Genomic DNA, 22,038 nt, shown 5'->3' with positions numbered 1-22,038 from the left:
GTCGGTATCCTCGTGCTGGTAGTTGTAGTTTTTTCTGTTTCCCACCACATCTGCCCTATCCGTGCGTGATCCACTCGTGAGACTACATTTCCCAGTGTAGCCCGCGGCCGCGCCTCCTCCCTCCACTCCCTCCGCCTTCCCTCCCACTCCACTGGGCCGCGAGGAAGTCGCAAGATGGCTGATGTCGCTTGGAAGTAATGTTCCCCTCTGCAACATGAAGCCGTGAGTGTGGAAGAAAGCGAGGGAGGCACCATCGGGCTTTTATTTTTATTTTATTTTAGTTACTTTTCTTTTATTTCGTCAAACATCCATCTCATTCCGCGTCGTGTCCGCCCCGGACTTCTCTTCGGGAGTTGACGCGTCAAATCACGCCGGGGACCCTGCCAGCAGCTAGCAGCTAGCCACACAGTTAGCAAATGTTAGTACAGCTAGCCAGTCAGCCAGGCACATAGCTTGTTAGTTTGTTTTAATTGGTATTCTGACACTCGCGAGCCAACAAGCTACCGGTACACATGCGTGGAAATTTGCCTGAGGTAGTGCAGAATAAATGTCAAATATTTTAGCTGTCGGACAACAAAAAATAACGATTTTGCAGACTGCCCGGTTTAACATCATGTCCGCGAACTGGCCATTCAGCCTGTTGGGTTGCTAACTAATGCGCAGTATTGCATCTGCTTCATATGCACAAACCAGCAGGATAGTTGTTTTATTGGCATTTTTCAATAAAAATCCACCACCTTGCTGCATTTCCGTTATTTGCTGCCAACTACATATTCGAAGCCGGTTATGTTGAAGCCAAATTATGGGAGCAGGAAATGTGTGGAACTTTTTCTGGTTGTAGGTAGCTACACTGGCCTTGCTGGCATCTCACCAAAAATCCACAGGGATGGACACTAAACAGAGCACCCACGAACAAAACTGAGCAATTGGCATTTCGATATCTCGGAGTAAGTAACGATAGCTGACACACGTGTACGCCCGTGCATGGTGGTTTACTTCACTGGTCTGGTTGACAGATAAGTTGTTTTGCAGGGTTAACTAAACTACAGTTAGTCACTACATCGGAGACCAGTTAGCTTGCCTAAAGTGCATAGCTAGCTTCGGTCTCGCCCCACATCACATTACAAACACGGCGTACAGAACGTATTCAGAGCCTGCTCCCGGCCAGACGCACAGGCTCAACAACACCGTCATGGGAGTGCAGGGTTTTCAAGAGTATTTAGAGAAGCGGTGTCCGGGGGCCGCAGTCCCGGTGGACCTCCTGAAGCTTGCCCGTACCGCGGCCCGCCAGCCCCCTCACCACCATCATCCACACCACCACCCACATCACCCCGGGCCCATGCCTCCCCCGCCCCCGCCTGCCAGGATCCTAATCGACGCTGACTCCGGCCTGCAGCGCCTCTACGGCGGCTACCAGACAGACTGGGTGTGCGGGGGCGAGTGGAACGCCATGCTGGGCTACCTGGCCGCCCTGTCACAGGCCTGCCTGTACCAGGGTGGCCTGGAGTTGGTCGTGGTTTTCAACGGCACATTGGGAAAGGAGCGCTGGCCCGAGTGGGCGCGGCGAGCTCAGGGCCAGCGACAGACGGCGCAGCTGATAGTCAACCACGTCGGCAGCAAGGCCACCCCGCCTCCCAGAGCATGGTTCCTGCCCCCGGCTTGCCTCAGCCACTGCGTCCGGCTCGCCATGTTCCGCTTCCGAGTGCGGGTGAGCAAAGTGTGATCATGGTTGTGTGTAGTTGTTTTATTGTGGTCATATGGCCTACTGTTCATTTAACACTTGCCCTTTCTTGTTGCACGCCCATTTAGCAGCTTACATCACTAAGCGCCGTTTTAACTCCTTCCAGTTTGGGCAAGTGCAACTACAGTCGACAACCACTCAAATGTGTTAATCTGTAATCGTGTTGTTTAATATTATACATTAATACAAACCTGATCTGTCAAACGGACTGTTTTGCATTTGCTCCTTTAGCCAGCAGCACTTTATAGTATGTATTCATGTTGGTCTTAGAGGAAGAGGAGCAGCAACTTTTGGCTAAACCAGTCTGTGCATTGGAGCAACATGTATTGTACTACATGACCTAGTCTAGCTGACCTATATATTACATAACATGAACTCATTGAACTGTTCTTAACATTGTTGCTGAACTTAGAACTGCTGAGTGGACAGACTATATGTCGCTATTGCCTGGCAGTGTTACATTTGCAGTTATTTATTTTGTGCATTTAGTAGGTAATGGAAAAATATCACATTTTTAATGTTTTTTGTATATCTGACCTATTGGTGATAGTATTTGCTCAATTGTAAAATATGGTGGATATGTGTGCTATATCTGCCTTTCTCAACTATTATGGGGAAAAGAATAGCTTAATGTTTTTGAAAAAAGGAAACGTGACTCCTAACATTACCCCAAATGCAGCAAAACTGCTGATTTACCACATGGTTTCTGACTGTAAACTTTACCTGGCTGTTTCTTTTTGCTTTTACCTTATCTACCTTCTACATCAGCGTGCATGCTAGCATTAAAAACATTTAAAAAACAATAGTGTATCATGAGACGACAGAGAACAGAAAATCCCACCCACATTCAGATGCTCCAAGTGTGTGTACAGCATCATAACTCACAGTTCCCATGTGTACTTTTTGTTGTTGTTCCTACCTGTATTCTGAAAAACCTCTCACCTCTGACTGAATGAAATCGTTACTAAAGTCATTGCTGTTCCTCCTCATGCTGTGTTGGTGTCCTCAGCTTTACATGCATAAACATCTAGTCTGTCTATTTAGAATTATTGCACTTATATTATTATGGTTGTTAAGATTGCTTATTAGTTTCAGTTTTATTATTGGTGAGTAACATGAGGAATATTAGCCAATTTGAAGTCATGAAACAGTTTCCTCATAGTCCGCCTTGCCATCACTGTGCCATATTGCATTAATTTGAAGGCAGAAATTAAATTACCAGCTTATTAAATAGATTTTTAAAGGAGCAACTCATTCTAATAATTTTGTTTTCACACTCATTAATACTGACATTTTTTAACATTAACATATCACCATTCTGACATGAAGCTCGACTGCTCACTCTGGCCTAATCCATGCACCTCACCCTCTAATTGGGTTCTGCATTAGTGTGCTATGAAGCAATGATTCTGCCTGAGGTCCAGGTTTCTGCATCAGCACCAGTGATCTAGAACTGATTGGCACTGCACACATTGTCCACAGAAGTATTTTTGCAAGGGCTGTGGAGCTTTGGAATTGTATTGGTATATAAAGTGTGACAACCACTGGCCGTCTGTGTCCTCAGTCCTCACTAAGGATAGCAAATTGAGTACATTGTAGTGACTGGTCGCATGCTAGCTGATCAGTTTGACAGATGCCAATCTGTCTATGGCAACTCTTTACTCTGTTCGGGATACTGTTTCATGGAGTTTATTAAATTATACAGAAACAACAACTGTTGGGCTGCAACTATGTGTTGTATATTTGGTGTAATTTTAGTTCTGCAAATTATTTTCTTGACTAATTGATTATTTGTTTGATCTATTAAACATCAGAAAATGTGTCTAGTCTAAGGTGACTTTTTCATATTACTTGTTTTGTCCGACCAACAGTCCAAAATGCAATAATATTCAGTTAAGTTCAGAGAGCTGCAAATACTAAATCTGTAAACCTGGTTACTCCAATCTGTAAACTGTTTGAAAATGCTTTTGTGTGTTTTTACACCACAGCAGACTGAGACTGTGCACTCTCCATCCACAGGTTGTACAGACTTTGGAGGACCACCACCAGGAAGTGCTGTCTCTCTATAGAGACTTTGGATTTGCTGGCCTGATTGCTCAGGATTCTGAGTTTGCCCTCTGCAACGTACCTGCCTACTTTTCGTCACATGCGCTCAAACTGAGCTGGAACGGCAAGAACCTGACCACACACCAGTACCTGCTGTCTGAGGCTGCCAGGCAGCTCGGGCTGAAGACACAGCACCTGCCCTGCTTCGCTGCTCTGCTGGGTAAGGAGCAGCATACACTCACACAGCGGGCACACAAACATGTATTTCTCACATTTCTCACACTGAAACACACACCCTTGTGAGTTGTAATATGGGCACCTGTCTTTTGTCTGTCATCCTTAAAATTGACGGAAAAGGCATTTGAAAGAGTTTCTCTCTTGTAGGAAATCATATTCTGCCTGATGAGGACCTGGCTGCCTTCCACTGGAGTCTGCTGGGACCAGAACACCCACTAGCTTCTCTCAAGGTACCATATTATTTTTAATATATGCACTGAGAAGCTTTCTGATTGTGCTTGACCGGTGAATGGCTGGTCAGTTTCATAGTTCCAAAATTTTTGCCGGTCAGATTTAAAAACACTGCTCCACGATGGTGTCATACACACACACACACAAAAACACACACATACGTACGTATGACTTATAAGTCATTTCCATGCATGCTGCTCAGAGTAACCACAATGACTGGCTCATCTGCCCACATCACAGAGCTAAACGGCTAACATTGACGGAGGTTACATTGACCAGATTATAAAGCCTTCAAACTATATTCAGTTAAACTGTGTATTGGGTGAAGGTAAATTATAAGGCTATCATGTTGTGTTCAAATATAATCCTAGAGAATGTATTTGTTTCCGAAACTGGGAAATTATTGTGGTTAACCATAAAAATAGTTAATATATACCAGACTACATCCACTAGAATATACAATATAAACATAACATACTCTATACATTAGACATGAATTGCAATGTGTTGCTGTTCTTGTTTTAAATTAATTGAGTATGTGTTGGAGTATAACAATGTGAACATTTTTCCGTGTGCAGGTTATTGAAGGCAAATCGGTGCATCTCTAATTTCTTAGTCCGAAGTCCCTGCAAACCCCAGCTGACTCTGCGAAAATATTAGCTCTATGAATTACATGAAAACATGAGTTAAATAGTGACGTGAGCCTTGATGTACCTCAAACAGAATCAGACCTTTATTTGCGACATGCTTTTACTTTTAATTTTCCATGTTTTATAAGCGTCCCTGTCTTTCACAATTACCTCTTGCATTTATTCTGCAGTATGATGAATCATGACCTTAGTCAGTAAGTAAAAAATCCAAATAACATAGTCAGAGCTGATTTCCATGAATATGAGTATTTCAACTTTGAGCTTAGATCATTTCATATATAATTCACAAATTATGAGTAATAATGTGCAAAAATAAAAAGAGCAGAATCAGATGCTGTTTATGAGCAATACAGCTGAAGTGATGGCCTCCTCCTGAATATCACTTTGAATAACTAAATCTAACTCACTATTAGAACATATCAGAAAAACCTAAACATTTTACTGAGTTTTTATTTATAGATCTTTTTTTAATTTTGAAATTGTCAAATTTGAACAGACCTTCAACCTGTAATTTGAGTGACCATAAGCACTAGAGTCGGCGAGTACAGCCCTATTGCTATTTTAAAGCCTGATAACCTTCAGTCGTGCCATTTTAACTGTGGTCTAATTGATTAGCCATCAGTACAATAAGTAGTATTATGTAATTTTATTTGCTTCTGTTAAATAAAATAACACAGTTGAATATCTGGCTCCACTCAACCAGGTGTATGTGGATTAAAACCTTTGTACTGTTCCTGTCTCAGGTGCGAGCCCACCAGCTGGTGCTGCCACCCTGTGAGGTCGTGATCAAGGCCGTCTCAGAGTATGTGTCGTCCATCAAAGACCTGGGAAACCTCGACGCCATTGCCAGAGATGTCTTCAAACAGTCACAGGTGGGTTATATGGCCCATTGTTGATGAATATTACTGACATTCAGAAGTAATAGTTTTTGTAAACCTTGTTTTTGCATTCAATTTGAATTCATGAAAATAGATTTGCAGCTTCATCTCTGAACGTACACACCAGACTTTTGTTGATGGTTAAATCAACAACAGTCATCACTATTGACACAAGACCCTAAGTCAGCATTTGCACTTCCTCACACATCGGTGTCAAGCCATAGGATTGCACTACATTATATAAATCTATGTGCTTAACAGGATTATCTAGTTGTCAGGAAAAAAAGCCGCTGCTGCAATGGTTACAGTATTTATTACACATAAAAGACAAATTGATAAACTATTTTAAATATTGATCAAGCAAATTAAATTGAGTGGTTGCAGCATCTCAAAAGGGAATATTTGATGCTTTTCTTTGTCATATATGACAGGAAACTGAATATCTTTTTGGGTTTTGGACTGTTGGTGTGATAGAACAATCGATTTGAAGTCACCGTTGTCCAGCGGTTTCACAAAATGTTTCATCCTTTGAAAAAATATAATTAACGTATGCATTAAATATGTTAAAAAAATATTTTCATAGGATTTGTTGACTATAAGAATTTAGAGACAGTTATTAAAATCCACCCTCACTATCCTATAGTTGTCAATGCAACATATGTTAATGCCCTCTTATTAAAGCAAAGTCAGCTTGGAAAACACACGTTGATAAATTAACAAAACCAACATTTCCAGTTCCATTAGTTGGGCATGACAACATTTTCACAGTCTTCATCCCAGCTTGTTATGCAGTCAACATAATGCTTTGTTTCCTTCCTTTACAGTCTCGTATGGAGGACAAAGTGGAGCGATTCAAGAAAGCTGTGGAGTATTTCTCAGCTGCCTCCAAACCTCGCTCACCCAACATGGGGCCCGCCTCTTTCATCTGTGAGTAGTAAAGACGTATAGACAACAGAACCAATAGCCTACATCATTATATAATCATCTTTTGCTCACTTGATGTGTATTGTTTAAAAGAAAATGTTCATTTAAATCCATGTATTTTTCTGCTTAGTACCTGGGTTTGGATTTGGGGGACCACCTGGCCACATGGGACCTATGCAGCCTGGAAAGAATCAGGTAGATTCCAAAGCTTGGTAATCCGTTGTTCCTATTTGATGTGTGTGTAATTTGTTCTCTCCTCTCTACATGAATCTACATGTAGCAGGGTAGATTATGTTTTTGTTTGTTTGTTTTTTTTGCTCTTTGAACAGTGTATTCGTCCATGTCTTCTGCTCCTTCTTTTCTCCCTTTTCAATCCATTTACCTTTCTTCTATTCTTCCATCCAATCACAGTTCCCGCCTCCCCAGGTTCCGGGGTTAAAGCCACCCTATCAAAATGCTCCATATGGACCTGGCTCAACCCCTCTGTTCCAGAACCCTCCGTCGTCCCAAGACTGCAACGATTCACTGGCAGGAAAGATGGGCTTCTCCGATTGGTCAGCTCCATATGATTCCACTCAGGGGGGAAATCGATTACCCAATCATCACACCACCACACAGTCTGTTCCCTCTCCGTCTCCTTCATCATCATCGGATGGAGATGAACCCAATGACAGCAACACAAAGTAAGACACAAGACAGTAAAGTTGCATTACTACTACGATTTCATCTCCCTAATTATGTTCAAGTGAAAAGGCATTGTAGGTGGAGCAAAACACTCAACGTGACACATTTAACATACATAACACACTTTTGTGTAATCACACGGAGAGCTTAACTTTCACAACATGTTTTTATCTAATGAAATACTCTGCTTCAACCCATAATTGTTTGCGTTTAACCTTTCAAAAGCAAAATTTTTACCACGGTCAAAAACATTTTCTCTCTCAATTTGTTGCACAAAAGGCCTGTAATGACGAGTTATTTAATAAAGAAAGTTGATGTGAATCAAAAAAGACATTAAAACGTGTGTGATGGAAGAAACCACATTAACCATAGTACAAGAATTCTTCTTTTAAAGTTTTGGTCTCTTCACATGTTTTACATTTACATTTAGGGCATTTAGCAGACACTTTTGTCCAAAGCGACTTACAATAAGTACATTTGTCTAAAGTTTTCAATCTTCCAGAAGTAAGTTTTAAGTCTAAATGGGTACACCTTGGATTTGTTGTAGAGTGTGTTAAGTTTCTGAGAGCCTAATGCTACTTTTGCTTTTACTTCATTGCTTCAGTAATATTGAAACAAAGTGAGCATCAAACACAGATTTGTTTCGTCAGCTCAAAATGTTTTTGAGGAAATGCTTCCTCTGCAGAAACTCTGATACTGTTAACCTTTCCCTCAGCCATTTGACGGAAAAGCCCTCTCGGTGGGAGGATCCTGCTGGAAGGGTGGGCTCAACCTCTGGAGACTGTTCCCAAGGCAACGGCAGTGGATCACACATTCCGTCACTGCTGTCTATGGCGACGCGGAGTCACATGGACATAACCACACCCCCTCTGCCTCAGGTGCATGTCCATGAGAAATTAAAAAGAACATATTTTCCTTTTTTTTTTAACAACTAACACAGTTGTAGGTTGTGTTGAAAATTTAAAAAAAAATTCCCCCCGGTTTCAGGTTAGTGCTGAGGTTCTGCGTGTAGCCGAGCACAGACACCGAAGAGGACTGATGTACCCTCAGATTTACCACATATTGACCAAGGTAAATGCTTTTCCTCACTTAGATGGCGTTTGTGTTTTATTTGCGTTTGTCTCTGCAAGCGTGTACTTAATCTTTGTCTAGTTAGTGGAGGTTATATATAAAGCTTGTCAGAGTCGCCCTGTAATCTCTATCCTTACTTCTCCCTCCACACATCACACCCTGCAGGGAGAGATGAAGATGCCAGTGTGTATAGAGGATGAGTGTAACTCTGAGCTGCCTCCTGCCTCTCTGCTGTTCCGTGCTGCCAGACAGTATGCTTACGGTGTCCTCTTCAGTCTGGCTGAAACACATCGCCGCCTGGAGAGGCTTGCTCTCCGCAAGAGGGCTCCCCTGGAAGGTAGGTCCTTGGACTGAGTAGAATACTACAAATAAAGATTTGACTATACTTCAGTGAGCCATAGGCTCAATCGCAATGTTGTTACCTCTTAAGCAGACATTTATTGCACACTTTATAAAAAAAAAAAAATGATATAATAAAAATAATATTAATAATAATAAAATATATATATAATTTGACAGTACCTCCTTGGACCACTGTATGGTGCTCTGAGGCCCACCACTGGGCCCAGGCCCAGTGTTTGAAGATAGATGATTTTTGAGTGAATGATTAGGTGTCTTGTTTGTTTTAATATGCAGATTAAAACCTAACCTACTATAAGTCTTATTTTTTGATAAACCTTTGGTTATCTTGTCATGTAATTCAGGCAGCAGGACAAGATTTTGGCCATGTTCTGGCTTCTCTCTGTAGTCTGTGTAGTATTGACCAATAACGTTTGAGCAGGATTCAGGATCTGTTTTCTTGTGTGAAGCTGGTATCAAAGTTAGTTTCAATTATTCAAGGTAAACTTAACAAGTATTAGTTATCTTAGTAGCTAATTGCATTGGTAGCGATGGTAGCAAGGCCGTGGTAGAACAGCCGCGGCACACACACACAGTGGTAGCGACCCGTCAATCATACCCTGCTTTATCGTATATTTTACTCTAAATTGAAGCGTAATTTATTAATTAAACTCAATGATGTAGTGAAGAAGACTTAAAACTAGCAATTAACACCATTACCAATGTTTACAGAGATAATAAGTCAAGTTAGAAGTAGGGTCATTTTCTCATAGACCTCCATGCAGCTTGACTTTGGGCATTAGAAAAACATTTTAAGACACTTTCGCATTTGCTTCACTTCACTGGTATCAGCTGTATATTGCAATGTCGCATATATATTAGCACCACGGATAACAAAATGCTTGCATGTTTCAGCTTTATTGAAATACAAATTAAAGAAAAAGTCAGTGCCATTTTCTACCCTTGTAAACCCATTTTTTACTGGGATTCCTGTTTTGAAGCTAGGATCAATAAATTATCTAAGACTCTAGTCATCAGTCAAGAAGGTCCAGAGGTGACGGACATTTTGTCTGCCAATCATGGCAATTTTGTTTTTAGCCATTGAACACAGAAGGGCTCAGGATGCCATGGCAGGTGTATTGAACAAAGAAATTAGTTTATAATAATGAGTCAAATATGTCTGAGTTTTGAAAACAAAAAATGAACCACAAGCACATGAAAAAAGAATATATAGACGACGACATCAACCCCCCCTCTCAGTCGATGCATAGAGTTTAAGAGTCAACTCTGAAAATCCTGATTCATGGACAACCCTAATATATTAATATTGCAGGAAAGACACAACCAATATTTGAGTACTTGCCTTACCTGCTTATTTCTCACAGTTAGGAGCTTTGCACGAGTGTGTTAGCGACATGATTATCACATTGTTAATATACCATCTGCTCTTATTTATTTGCACCAAAGCCCAGCACTGAAACACCTGTATCATTGTTTCTAATTAATTAATTGATCAACGGCCTATCAGTTATTTTAAGCCTTACCATGTACATTTTTAACACACATCTGTTGCTTCTGTCTCAGTTCCTCCAGTGATTGTCAAAGAGTGGAGCAGCGGTAAAGCCAAGTCGGCCCTGACTCCGGAGCTGGTCCCGGCCCTTTGTTTCCGGGAGTGGACTTGCCCCAACCTGCGGCGGTTGTGGTTGGGTCGTGCCAGCGAGGATCGCTCCAGGAGAACCAGGGCCTTCCTGGCCTGCCTACGCTCTGACTGCCCAGCCCTCCTCAACCCAGCACAGGTCCCACAGCATCTGCTGCTCATGTGCTGTGTGCTCAGGTATGACAACACTGCTGGTTGTAGTGAAGTTCTGCTGAGTTACCTAAACTGTGTGTATGTTGTAGGGATGCAACAATACAGTTAGCCCACAGTTCAATATGTACCTTGGTTCTTGGGTTACGGTTTCGGTTCTGTTTTGGTACACCTTTTGTGAGTAAGGAGAAAAAAACTTGCTATTTATATATTCCCAAATTATTTATTTATTTTGCTTATGAGCTTTTTTAACATTCAGACAAATTCAAGGGTATTGTATGATAAAATAAATTAAAGTATGTAAAAAGATAAATAAATAAATAAGTAAGTTATGTGAAGTTATGTTTGACCTCTCCAACTTTCAATCAGTGACTGCATTGGTCAGTTTCTCTGCCAAGTGAGCGCTTGTATGGCTTTCATGCAGGGGACAGGTTTGGAGTACTGCGCTCTTCGTCTCCCACTCAGACATATAGCAAACCGTCACAGTGAGATAACTCTGTTGCCCGAGAGGTCCTACTATCTGTGGTCAGTGCTAGGTTCTGTGCTTTGGCCGGTTCTACTTCAATCCCTTTCCGCGTCGTTTTATAAAAGTCGAGAATTACATAAGTGCTGATAAATGTGCGCGATGGCAGTGTAGTGCGTATCGAGCGTTTTGATTAGGTGACGGAAGCCCGCATCTCTAACTACGGAAAAGGGCAAGACACTTTAGGGAGGGGTCGCTTGTTTATCGAAACTGTTCTGTTTCCTTGACATGAGTGATGAGGACATAGTTAATATTACGCTACAATTACCTCTGTTGATATGCGAGAATACAACCATACTATTGAAAGTGTCATCGTCATTGGAATTGTCATTCATATATCTGAGAGTTTTTACTGCATGTAGATATATAATGCTATCAATCAAACTGTAGACATAAGTACACTAGCTCTGTGTTTCTACTCTGAATTTAGCTCTTATTTCTTTTCTTCCTCAGGTATATGATGCAGTGGCCTGGTGGAAGGATCCTCCAGAGACATGAGCTAGATGCCTTTTTGGCTCAGGCTGTTTCCAGCCAGCTCTACGAACCTGACCAGCTACAGGAGCTCAAGGTGAGACTTCACTCCCTTGTTGTTGGGTAATCATTGATGAGGGTTTTCCCACAGAATATACAGTTTTCTGCACACAGTTGTGATTTTATTGATTTTTTTCTGATCTTTAATCAGGTGCGTTCTGTGGTTTCCTTTGGTTAAAATGAACCTTGTTGCTTTTGCCTGTTTGGTTTGATTAGGCTGCTTTGAAAGCTGTCAACTCCTGAGAGAAGGTCCAGTTTGTCGTTTGAAAGCAAATTGACCAAAAACACGATTTTATTATTGTCGATTTGCAATTTTAGTATGATTTTTAAAGAGATAAACTACTTGTGTAGCGATTCATTTTTTTCCATTCGAAACTTTATTAACATTTTTAATGAAGCTTTGGATGTCTGCCTATCATATAGCATGATATAACATCACCTTATAACAAAATTCTATGAAATTAATAAAATGTTTCTAGAAAGTTTAGCTTTTATGAATGAAGCTTCAAAATATTTTTGTATAGCCCTATAAACCCCCATTAAATACATGTTCTGGTTGTGAACTGTCAAGGAAGTGACCTTTTATAATAAGTAATATATATATCAAGGATGTTCGAATAAAGTTCTGGGTCTTGAGAGGGCACTTTAAGTTGCAAAACATTTGTCAACAAGACTAATGCATTCTCAAGCTCGATGGTACAGTTGCTGAAATATACTAATCGTCCTTCACTCCTTTAGGACTAATTTATTTGATTTAGGTGTTACAAGCTACATACAGTATCTGTGTTCTAGACATCATGATTCTTACCTCTTCTCATTTTCTTTTCTACTACTCGTATCTGTAAACTCAGTTTAAAAATGTTCCCATTTTACATTTGTGTACTTGCTGTTAGGTGGAGAAGGTGGATGCCCGAGGCGTGCAGCTGGCGTCTCTCTTCATGGCTGGTGTGGACACAGCGCTGTTCATCAATGATGTGTGTGGCCAGCCGTTGCCATGGGAACACTGCTGCCCCTGGGGCTTCTTTGATGGCAAACTGTTTCAGAGCAAACTGGCCCGGGCTGCTCGCGATCGGTCTGCTCTGGTGGACATGTGTGAGGGGCAGGTATGTCTGTAATCCTGTGGTGAGGATGTGATCGATGTGTGTCTTTTTAATTACGTTATAAGACAGTGAAGTTTAGTTCAATGCCTTGGTTCAAGGGCAGCGAAAATGCCGTCTATTCAGAAGATGAGAGAGAAGCAGCATCACTCAATCCTGGATCCACAGTGGTGTTGCAGTGTGATGATTCTTTCCCCTCATAAATAATCTTTGAGTACAAACAGCGGTTGCCAAGAGCACTTCAGCCTGACAGTAGCAAAGCAGCGCTCCAAACATGCTGAGGTGGACAAAACACAGGAGAGTTTAGCAATTGATCGACTCTGATACACCTCGGGACATGTCTGCTATTCCGCTCAGACGTTCCCATGTAAAGTGGATTTACATCAATAACTCTCTCTAACTGTAGCTCAAAGTCTCAGTCACAGTTGTGTCTCGGCTCTGCAGGAGGAGCTGGTGTCCAAAGTGGAGAAGATGCGTCAGGCAATCCTTGAGGGCATCAACCTGTCCCGCCCTCCTCCTCCTCCCCCTCCTCTTCCACCTGCTGCCTTCCTCCCTCCAGCAATGGTGCCCCCTTTCTACCCCATGCCCCCTCTCTACCCACCTCGCCCCATGGGCATGCCTCATCATCACCCGCATCATCCACATCACCCTGCCCAGCACAGACCCCGAGCCTTCCCAGGTACAGAGATGCTTTCTTTTTACCTGTTAAATTAATCAATTAGTCAGTATAGTCATCATATTAGTCATTATAAAGTCGCAGTTTGGATTTGATTTCATATTCTGATTTCTTGATGCAAATGTACACAGTATTATGTACACAGTGTATTTTGAAGAATATTCTATAGTACATAGTGTATACTGTTGGTATGTGGTAAGGAATTGGGAATCAGCTGTAGTTTCTTATGAGACTCCACAATAAGGAGAGTCTCAGTAGTCACTTCTTCTCTTCTTTGTTTAGGCCTTCAGTCCATCCCCCCACAGGGAGGGAAACTTGAGATAGCTGGCATGGTCGTTGGCCAGTGGGCTGGAAACAAACCAGTCCGTGGGAGAGGTGGGTTCAACATGCAGGTGGTGTCAGTGGGAGCAGGGAGAGGGTGAGTAAGATGTGGATGATTTAATCAATACAGCTAACGACTGGAGTTGTTAGTGAACTTTGTGCCAAATCATTGTGTCCTTATTCCACTTTGCTGACAGTTGCCTGTTTGACCATCATACGTACAAACACATTTGCAGCCTATATGATGATAACAGTTGCTCTTTGGCTCCCTGTGATCACTCATTTTATATTTCAATAATAATCCAATCTCATAGTACACCTGCTGTCATTCATTGGTATTTGTTTATTTTGTGTAAAGTACTCATCGCTACTATGTAATAAGAACTTGAATGTAAGTACTTTTACTTGATCTGAAAAGTAGTACCAGTGTATTCCTAAATTTTACAACATAAAGAGGGATTGCTATTGTTTTGCATGCATTTGCTTTCCAAACTTCTCTAGAGTTGAATTTAAGTGAACTGATTGCATGGATTTACTTTGTGTCTAATTCTGTGTGGAGACTGAAATGTTGGTGGGATCACGCCCCAAAGCAGACCACTGATATTCTTTGTGCTCCACATCTGAGCTGAACATCTTTTGTCTCTTCATCACAGGAGGGGAAAAGAGATTCCCGCTAAAGTAAGGGCGGTGAAAAAGCCACCTTCCAACAGAACGCAGGTAGCAAACTTTGTACAGTTTCCTACATGAAATGATGATGATAATGATCACGACTATAAGTTCCCTCTTTGTCTCTTCCCACTTGCCTTCTTGCCTCCTGGTGTTCTTTTTTTCTTTTACTCTTTCTTTTAGAATGAACAGGCGCAGACATAAAAACCACAAACGAGTATAAGGGGTGTAGTTCAACATTACATATACTGTACATTGGTGATGAGATTGCAAAGTTCACATTGGCTTCAATTCAAACACATCGGGAGGAGTTCATTGTTCTTGACATGTTCTTCCCATAATTCAACGCTAATGATGTTACAAAGATGGAAAAATAGAGGTTGTTGACATGCATAAGTAGTAAATCAGTACAAGTTAAAATTCTTATCAATCTCTTGCTGTTCTGTTAAAATTCTGTCCGACCGTCTTCCTCCAGACATCGCCACCCCCCCCATCCAGCAGTCCCCCAAAGCCCTCAGAGGAGACGGCCTCCACGCCAGAGGTTGACACCCAGCAGCTGAACGGCAGCTCAGCAACCTCCGCCATCGGCCAGCCCTTGGATCTGGCCGCCCTGGCCCAGCCAATCCCGTGTGCCTTAGCCAGCAGAGACAACCAATCAGAGGGGGTGGAGGTGGAGGCCCCCTGTTGCCTTGACGACTGCCCATCAGACGGAGCGCTACAGAAGGAAGAGTGATGGCATCCTTCCAGGATGCAGTGCTCTGAGAGAGTTCTCTGTGTTTGACTGCCTTTCCCTGTTTTTGTAGCCCTGCCTGCTAGCTGTGCACAATATCACCTGGAGCAGGAGGTGAAGCGAGGCTCTGCCTCTTGCTCCCTGCTGCTCCAGGTGATAAAGCAGTTAGCTGTTACTTTCTTTTTAGTTTTCTCATGTGGTTTTACATTATTTTATGAAGAGAGGTTTTCTCCATGAGTCTGTAAGCGCCCCACCCCTCAAAAATCCTAAACGCCTCCCTCCCGCACTAAGAGTAAAATAAGCTTGAACCCCGACCCCCATTACGACCCACCACTTATAAGCCCCCCCCCCCACCCCCAAGTATGGGCATCTGTACAGTTAAAATGTCTTATTTTGTGTGTTTAATGGTCCCATTGTTTGAATCTTTGCACACAGATGTTTAGCTTGCGGTTATGGTGACAGATTGGATGTGGTTTCCATGGGCGGCCTGGTCGCCATGGTCTGTAGTTGTGTGTTGAGGCGGTTTGTTGCCATAGCCGTCTTGTATGAGGTTTTGAGAGAGATATTCAGAGTTTGATAATGTGAGTAAGATTTTAACAAAGCGATGTACCATTCTTCTGTGCAGTTACCCTTGCCCCCCCCCCCCCCCGCCCCCCATACTCTAGCAACACTGCTAAACACAATGTTAGTATACTTATAGTAACAAACCCCTTTATTGATTGATTGGTAATCTATCACAGGAGCACTTCTGCACCACCATGGTATTAGCGTGCTATCTTACTTTGACCCATGTAGCATAGCCTAGTGCTTAGCTGTGCTAAGAAACCCCATGAATTTATGCACCTTAAGCCCTAAAGTATGCAAAATGTTACCCTGCTCCTCCAAAATAGTGCATTATTATATTATCTTCCCACCCCGTTTGACCCTTTCTCCCAAAGCTTTGATTGTATTACCCCAAAAGAAGCACTTAAACTTATATTTAAGTATAATGAATTTGAACAAGCCCCTCTATACAGATGAATTGACAGTCTGAGAGGGGTGTCCCCTGCGACTAAGTAAATCATTATGACATGTAGAACTACATTTAAAGGTGGAGATCTATTTGAGAGACGTCAGAATGTGAACAGAGTGGTTTCAGACAAAGAAGCACTTTGTTTTAAAAATGTTAAACCACACTGGACAGTCTTCTACCAGGTGATAACGAAATGGAAAAAAACACACTCTGAGGCACCTTCTGGATTTAAGGCCAAAAAAAGAAAAGAGTAATGCTGCCCAGCAAAAGATGGAAATGAATGGTGAGGGTTTGGGTAACTGCTGCCAGGCAGAGTTCCCCCAAACTGGCCTCACACATTCAATCATGACCTTTGCAATGAAACTAAAATGACTCCTGATTCTCCAAATCAAGGACTCCTGGGAATCTTTTCAGATTTCTAAAAAGTTATTTCCAAAGTGTATTTTGGAGCCGGCTGAATCAGCCAGTGATATATAAGGGGTGTGGTGACAAAAGCCTCAAAGATCCCCTCCCCTCCATCCTCACCCTCTGGTGGTGATTGAGTAATGGTTGTCATGATGATAGCCCAACACCATGAGCTTTTGCCCTGCAAAGCTCTGGTGTGTCACTTTAGACCAGCAGGAAGCACTTCCCTGCCCTGAAGCACCTCGGCCGAACATGCCGCAGGCTTTACGGGTCAGATCACATGTCACATGGCGGGAGAGAGGGAGGCCTCATGGCGGACCCGAGTGTGCCGCTCACAATCTGAGACTTCTAAGATAACAAATCGTTTTATTAGAGCACTTATGTTTGTAGAGAATGAGATGTGTCCCCCCCCCCTCCATAGTAGGTTTCATCTGACTACGGAAATACAACTTACCAATAGCCGGTAGCACAACTGCAGATGTAAAAGCAGTACACCGACAGATACTGTCTGAGAGATGCTGGCCATGAACATTATCTCTATAAACTTACTAAGAGAGGTTGAAATGAGCTCCCCATGTTTAAACAAACCAAGGCAAGTCAACAAAGAAGCACCTTATTTTCTTACTATGTTGATGACTTGTGCTCTATCATGTGCCACAAAATTGCCATGGGAAAAAAAGCTCTGATGAAATGCCGTTTTGAAGGAAAATACCCTGACTATATATGTAAGTGTTGATGTAGTCGCGTCAGACATCCCCTCAGTTATGAACTCAACCATGACAGTTGGCCCAGCCGTGCGTGTAGGCCTACGCTTCTCGTCGTAGGGCTGGGCCGCGCCGCCGTCTCTTACACCAACACCAAATGAAATCAGAGGTTCGGACTGACTTGTTAGCAGTTATTGGTAGGGATTAAGCATACGAGTGCTGTGGGTGTTTAGAGGTTAAGAGTAGGTAACAGCGTCAGGCTTTACACAGAACTGTAATACACAGACACCAAGACTAGGCTAGAGAATATAGCTCCACTGGCCGAAATACTAAGTCTAGAATTACTAGGAGTCATATACTTAACTGCTTTCAACTTTTGACATTAGTACAAATATGTGTATCGCAACAGTACATTGTTAGAAGATGGCTCTTCCGCGGCGAGCTAGAGTGTGATCTAGTATACGATGCCCTCTCTTGATTGGCTCGCCAGATAACTTACACACATACATACACACACACATACATACCAACCAACAAACATAACACACACGCGTGACAAACAGGTATTCAGTTGCATTTGTTACCACCAGCATTCTCTCTGCTTTTGTGCTGAAGTGATTTTGTGCAGTTTCAGTTCTCAGTGGAGTGGTCGTCAGTTCATCAGAGATCATTTTTGGTAACACATTCTACTGACTAAAAAAGTATAAAAGATCTCGCACATTTTCAAGTTTGCATGGACGGATTAAAAATACACGTTAGAGGTGTCAGGTGGGCACGGAAAACGACCATCTATACACAACACACACATTAACACATGGCACACAGATACATAGATGTTAAACCCTGAGTTACACAGTAGCTAGTATGGAGGAAAAAAAAGTCAACACAATACATGATGTAGTGTCCCTCTCTTGTCCTTGTCTGTTTTAGTTTGATAGATATTTGATCAGTGATTTTTATGCTTGTGATCCTAACCCCCACCCTCCTCCCCGCTATGACACTATTTCTCGCCTCGTCCTTCCCCCAAAATGTTCATTCACTTCTCTCTGCCCCCTAATCTTCCCCATAGAGCATCTACTCTCTCTCACAAACACACACACATACCCACATACACCATGCCCACTGATTCCCATTTAAAGCAATCACACACACTCATGTATTTCACACACAGGTTAAGCTCCCCCCTCTCACCCATCACTTCCTGTATTTCAGTTCTTCTCTTTCGCACCTATCACCTCCCTCTCTGCCTCTCCTTTTAGACCTTTTAGGACAGTTTCTATTGGCCGTTTTTCTCTTTGGGCTGCCCCGCCCCTTAATCAACCCAACTAACAGTTAAGGTTATATTAACGTTGATAATCAGTTTCTGTATGTATCTAGCCAGAGTCTGGAAAAAAAAATCAGAAAAAAAAAAATCAAAACGGTTTTATTCAATTGTGCAAATGTGTTTTTCTTACTATTTTTAATGTTATTACATCTTCTAATCTAATCCTTCTACCATTGCTTCAGTTAGTACTGAAATACGCTTAGCCAACCTAGAGATTTGAACTGTAATGATTGCGATTTTCCTTACCTGTATTTTATATGGCTTCTTTAGACCACCATTTATTATGTACCTAAGTAAATATTGCCCGTTTTTCGAAATGAAAATTGTCGTCTGCACTATGTTATGATTCTCATAATATCCCTGATAACAATTTCATGGTCGACTATCAATTTTAAGCTGAACTCTGCGCCCTTGCACAAAGCAGCAAAACATCTCTTGTAAACACCTGAGAACCAAAGTACACCTAGCATCCCCCGTTGACCCCTTATAAAGCCCCCCGCATAGTCCCCACACCCCCCTCCTCCAACATCGACAGTTTGCCCCCCCCCCCCCCCGAGTAACAAGTTTTCTGATGAGTATGATTATATATATATATACATATATATATTATGACATAACAGCACGTGTGATTTATCTGACAAAGTCAAAGTGAGGTAGCAGTGTTTTTAAGTGGAGACACAGACAGGCAGGGAAATACGGATGGAAGTGCGTTTGTATGGACAGCGAGCCGGCAGGTTTGAACATGTGACAAGTGTTTAAGCCTTTTGGGTAATTTCATCAGCTCCTGCTTGCTCTCAGTTGTCTTCTTTCATTGACTGAATTCATGCTGTGTGAACCACTGCATGCGTTTAGAATGACACTGATACACAGGAAGGAACAACACCCGACATATGCTTTCAGTCACGCTGGGGTTTTGGCGCCGTCTTTTGCATTTTTCTAACATGAAATTGTTGTTCTCTCTCAAACTGGCCTTTTAACTTATCAGACTCAAATTGACAGAGCAATCCATTGCTGTTCTAAGCCTCTTCATATGTTGGCATAGAGGCTGCTGAAAGTGGTTGAATTCTCCTCAAAACACAAATAATTCAAAACCCAGAAGACATCAAAGCTGAAACAATTAGTGTTAGCCTTTTCTTTTAAAGCTAAAATAAATCAACAAGAAAATAATCATGTTAGTCACTTTTAAATTTCAAATTTTTGTATTTTATATTAGGTTTGGAATATTGGCACAAGCATTTCCCCCTCTATTTTCTGACATGTTTTAGAATAGATTAAGAAGGCCATTTAATTGATAATGAAAATATTTGTTGCAGCCTTGATTTCCTATGTGACTGTAAACTGTGTAATCTTGTGTATCCAAACTATCCAAGTTAATGGAAAAATCTTATGGTTATGGAAACGTTTATGGGCATTTTATCAATTGGATAATTGAGAAAAAAATTGTATCCGTATAACGCTCTGTGGGCTAGTCAGCAAAAAACAATCTGTAGCTTTGTAATATTTTTCGAATTAATTTCCAGTTTCTTGTCTAAATCTCAGCTTTAGTGTCGTGAGGAAAATTCACCTTCTCTGTGACTGATGATTAAATATGTGTAGTCCAGCGGATAATAAAAGCATCCTGCCTCTCTGCCGACGCATATGGGAGTGCCTCTGAAGAGCTTGACAATGTTGAAGAGAACCAAAAGTCCCAGAATAGAAACGTACTATGTTGTATTGTAGAAGTCAAACAGTATTATTGTCTGTCATACAGAATGTGGAAAGGAGTCACCGGTTATGTTGTATCTGTTCTGATCTATTTGCAGGATTCTCACAGCATTTTGTCCAGTTTGAATCAAGGTCCCTATTCTGTCTGTCTCTCTCTACACTGCCACTCCCCCCCTCAACAGCCCCCCAAGCTCCAGTATAATCCCAACCCTCTAATGGCTGAGTCCCAGTGAGGGGCTCCAGTTGATCATTATGGGCTATTTCCTGTCATGTTGGTCAAACAACCACAAGCGTACCGATGCATGTGTTTCAGTACCCCAGGGCCACATGTAACTTACCTGTGCAGCGAAAAGGGTTAAAATTGATCCATAATATTATTGTTATAGAAATATTATCATTATTGCTGTTATAATTATGGTTGGTATAATTTGTCATCATTGTTAGCATTATGGAAGCACCGGATTGTTTGTGGAAAGAGGAAAAAAGAGAGCTTTTTTTTTTTTTTTTTTTTTTTTGTCTGGCTGTTGGTGGTCTGATCTCACAGAGGGAGGGGAGGAATGGTTCAGAAAGAGACAAAGATGGCAGTCATGTTTGTACTGGTTGGGAAATGACTTACAGTGCTGAAATAAAATTTATTCTTTTAGTAAAAAAAGTATTACTTGTGTCCGGTGTCTTAATTACTTAAAATTCACGTGTGCCGAATGCCTAACATACTCAGATCCTTTACTTAAATACAAGTACTAATAACACACATACTACTACAAACAAAATGTACTTGAAGTAAAAGTATTAATTGTAATTCATTTTATAGACTATTGGGTAGTTTAATCTGCAGCTAGGCATCAGCAGCAATATTTAAAGTGCCGCCGTTCATGAAAACAAACGATATGTGCATTTGCATATTTAACAATTACTTTCATGCAGACATATAAATGAGGACATATAGTAATTGGAATTGTGTTGATAAATGTGTGTGGACAGTGATAATAATTGAATGGTATTTTTTATTTATTTAAATCAAGGGTCAAGGAATAGGAGTTAGGACCTAACTTTTTGACTATTCGACTGCAGCCTAGGTATGAAAACTGGACACCCTTACTTATTTAGTTTAATGTTAAGTTAGGTCTTCATGGGCTTCTTTGCCCGGGGCCCCAAAGAGTCCAGGATCGCCACTGCGCGCGACACTTCTCTGACACGAGCGTGACGTAGGGAGGCCTTGTTTGAGGGCGGTCACGTGACTTTTGGCGTGGTGAAGCGAGGCATCGAAACATCTCGCTGCGATACTTCTGCTACGAAAGGTCGGTACTGTGACGAGTAACGTCCGCCTCGAGCTTAACGTCATCAACTGTCGATAATAGAGACGACCGCACTCGGCAGGCGCGGGCCCCGCGAGGATGTGCGGGACCGGCGGATATGACAGCAGGCGGACCGAGAGGACGAGAACCGCCAATTCCAGCTAGCTGTCAGCTAGGTTAACACTGTAGGGCTAGCTAGCTGGCTTGCTAACTTGCAATACTGGCGCTGCAGTTAAAAGCTAAATTTAATGCCCCCCCTCCCCAGTCCATTTTCGTTCTTACTCGTTTAAAAGAGGTCATTATGTCAACAAGCGCCCGTTTGCTTGGCAGCTAATAGTAGCTAGGATGGTGCCCAGGTTAGCCTGTTAGCCTCACCTGATTTAGGATAAAAGCTACCCGAAGAAAATGTTAGCGGTCGCTCAATGATTGCTGTTTGATCTGC

The 22,038-nt window shown here is 41.9% G+C and overlaps 1 protein-coding gene across 1 annotated transcript; it reads left to right on the top strand.

Annotated features, from left to right (window-relative positions):
• Positions 1-145: 145 nt before the first annotated feature.
• fam120c (family with sequence similarity 120 member C) lies at positions 146-20,956 on the top strand. The gene is made up of 17 exons (XM_084014608.1): positions 146-1,708; positions 3,761-4,007; positions 4,172-4,254; positions 5,649-5,777; positions 6,608-6,710; positions 6,838-6,902; positions 7,119-7,390; positions 8,107-8,269; positions 8,379-8,462; positions 8,628-8,799; positions 10,386-10,635; positions 11,585-11,699; positions 12,556-12,765; positions 13,204-13,438; positions 13,718-13,853; positions 14,410-14,473; positions 14,898-20,956. The coding sequence occupies exons 1-17, from the start codon at positions 1,193-1,195 to the stop codon at positions 15,153-15,155; spliced, it is 3,102 nt and encodes a 1,033-aa protein (XP_083870734.1). The 5' UTR covers positions 146-1,192; the 3' UTR covers positions 15,156-20,956.
• The last annotated feature ends 1,082 nt before the right edge of the window (positions 20,957-22,038 follow it).

This window comes from Eutrigla gurnardus, assembly GCF_963514095.1.
Source record: "Eutrigla gurnardus genome assembly, chromosome: 8".
Lineage (NCBI taxonomy): Eukaryota > Metazoa > Chordata > Actinopteri > Perciformes > Triglidae > Eutrigla > Eutrigla gurnardus.
Note: the sequence above shows the minus strand (reverse complement) of the source record. Positions and strands in the feature narration are given on the sequence as shown.

Excerpts from the sequence above, each read along its gene's own strand:
- fam120c (XM_084014608.1), top strand. The coding sequence starts at position 1,193 with ATGGGAGTGCAGGGTTTTCAAGAGTATTTAGAGAAGCGGTGTCCGGGG. Across the intron at positions 4,008-4,171 it reads CTGCTTCGCTGCTCTGCTGG|GAAATCATATTCTGCCTGAT; the intron begins GTAAGGAGCAGC and ends TCTCTCTTGTAG. Across the intron at positions 10,636-11,584 it reads CTCATGTGCTGTGTGCTCAG|GTATATGATGCAGTGGCCTG; the intron begins GTATGACAACAC and ends TTTCTTCCTCAG.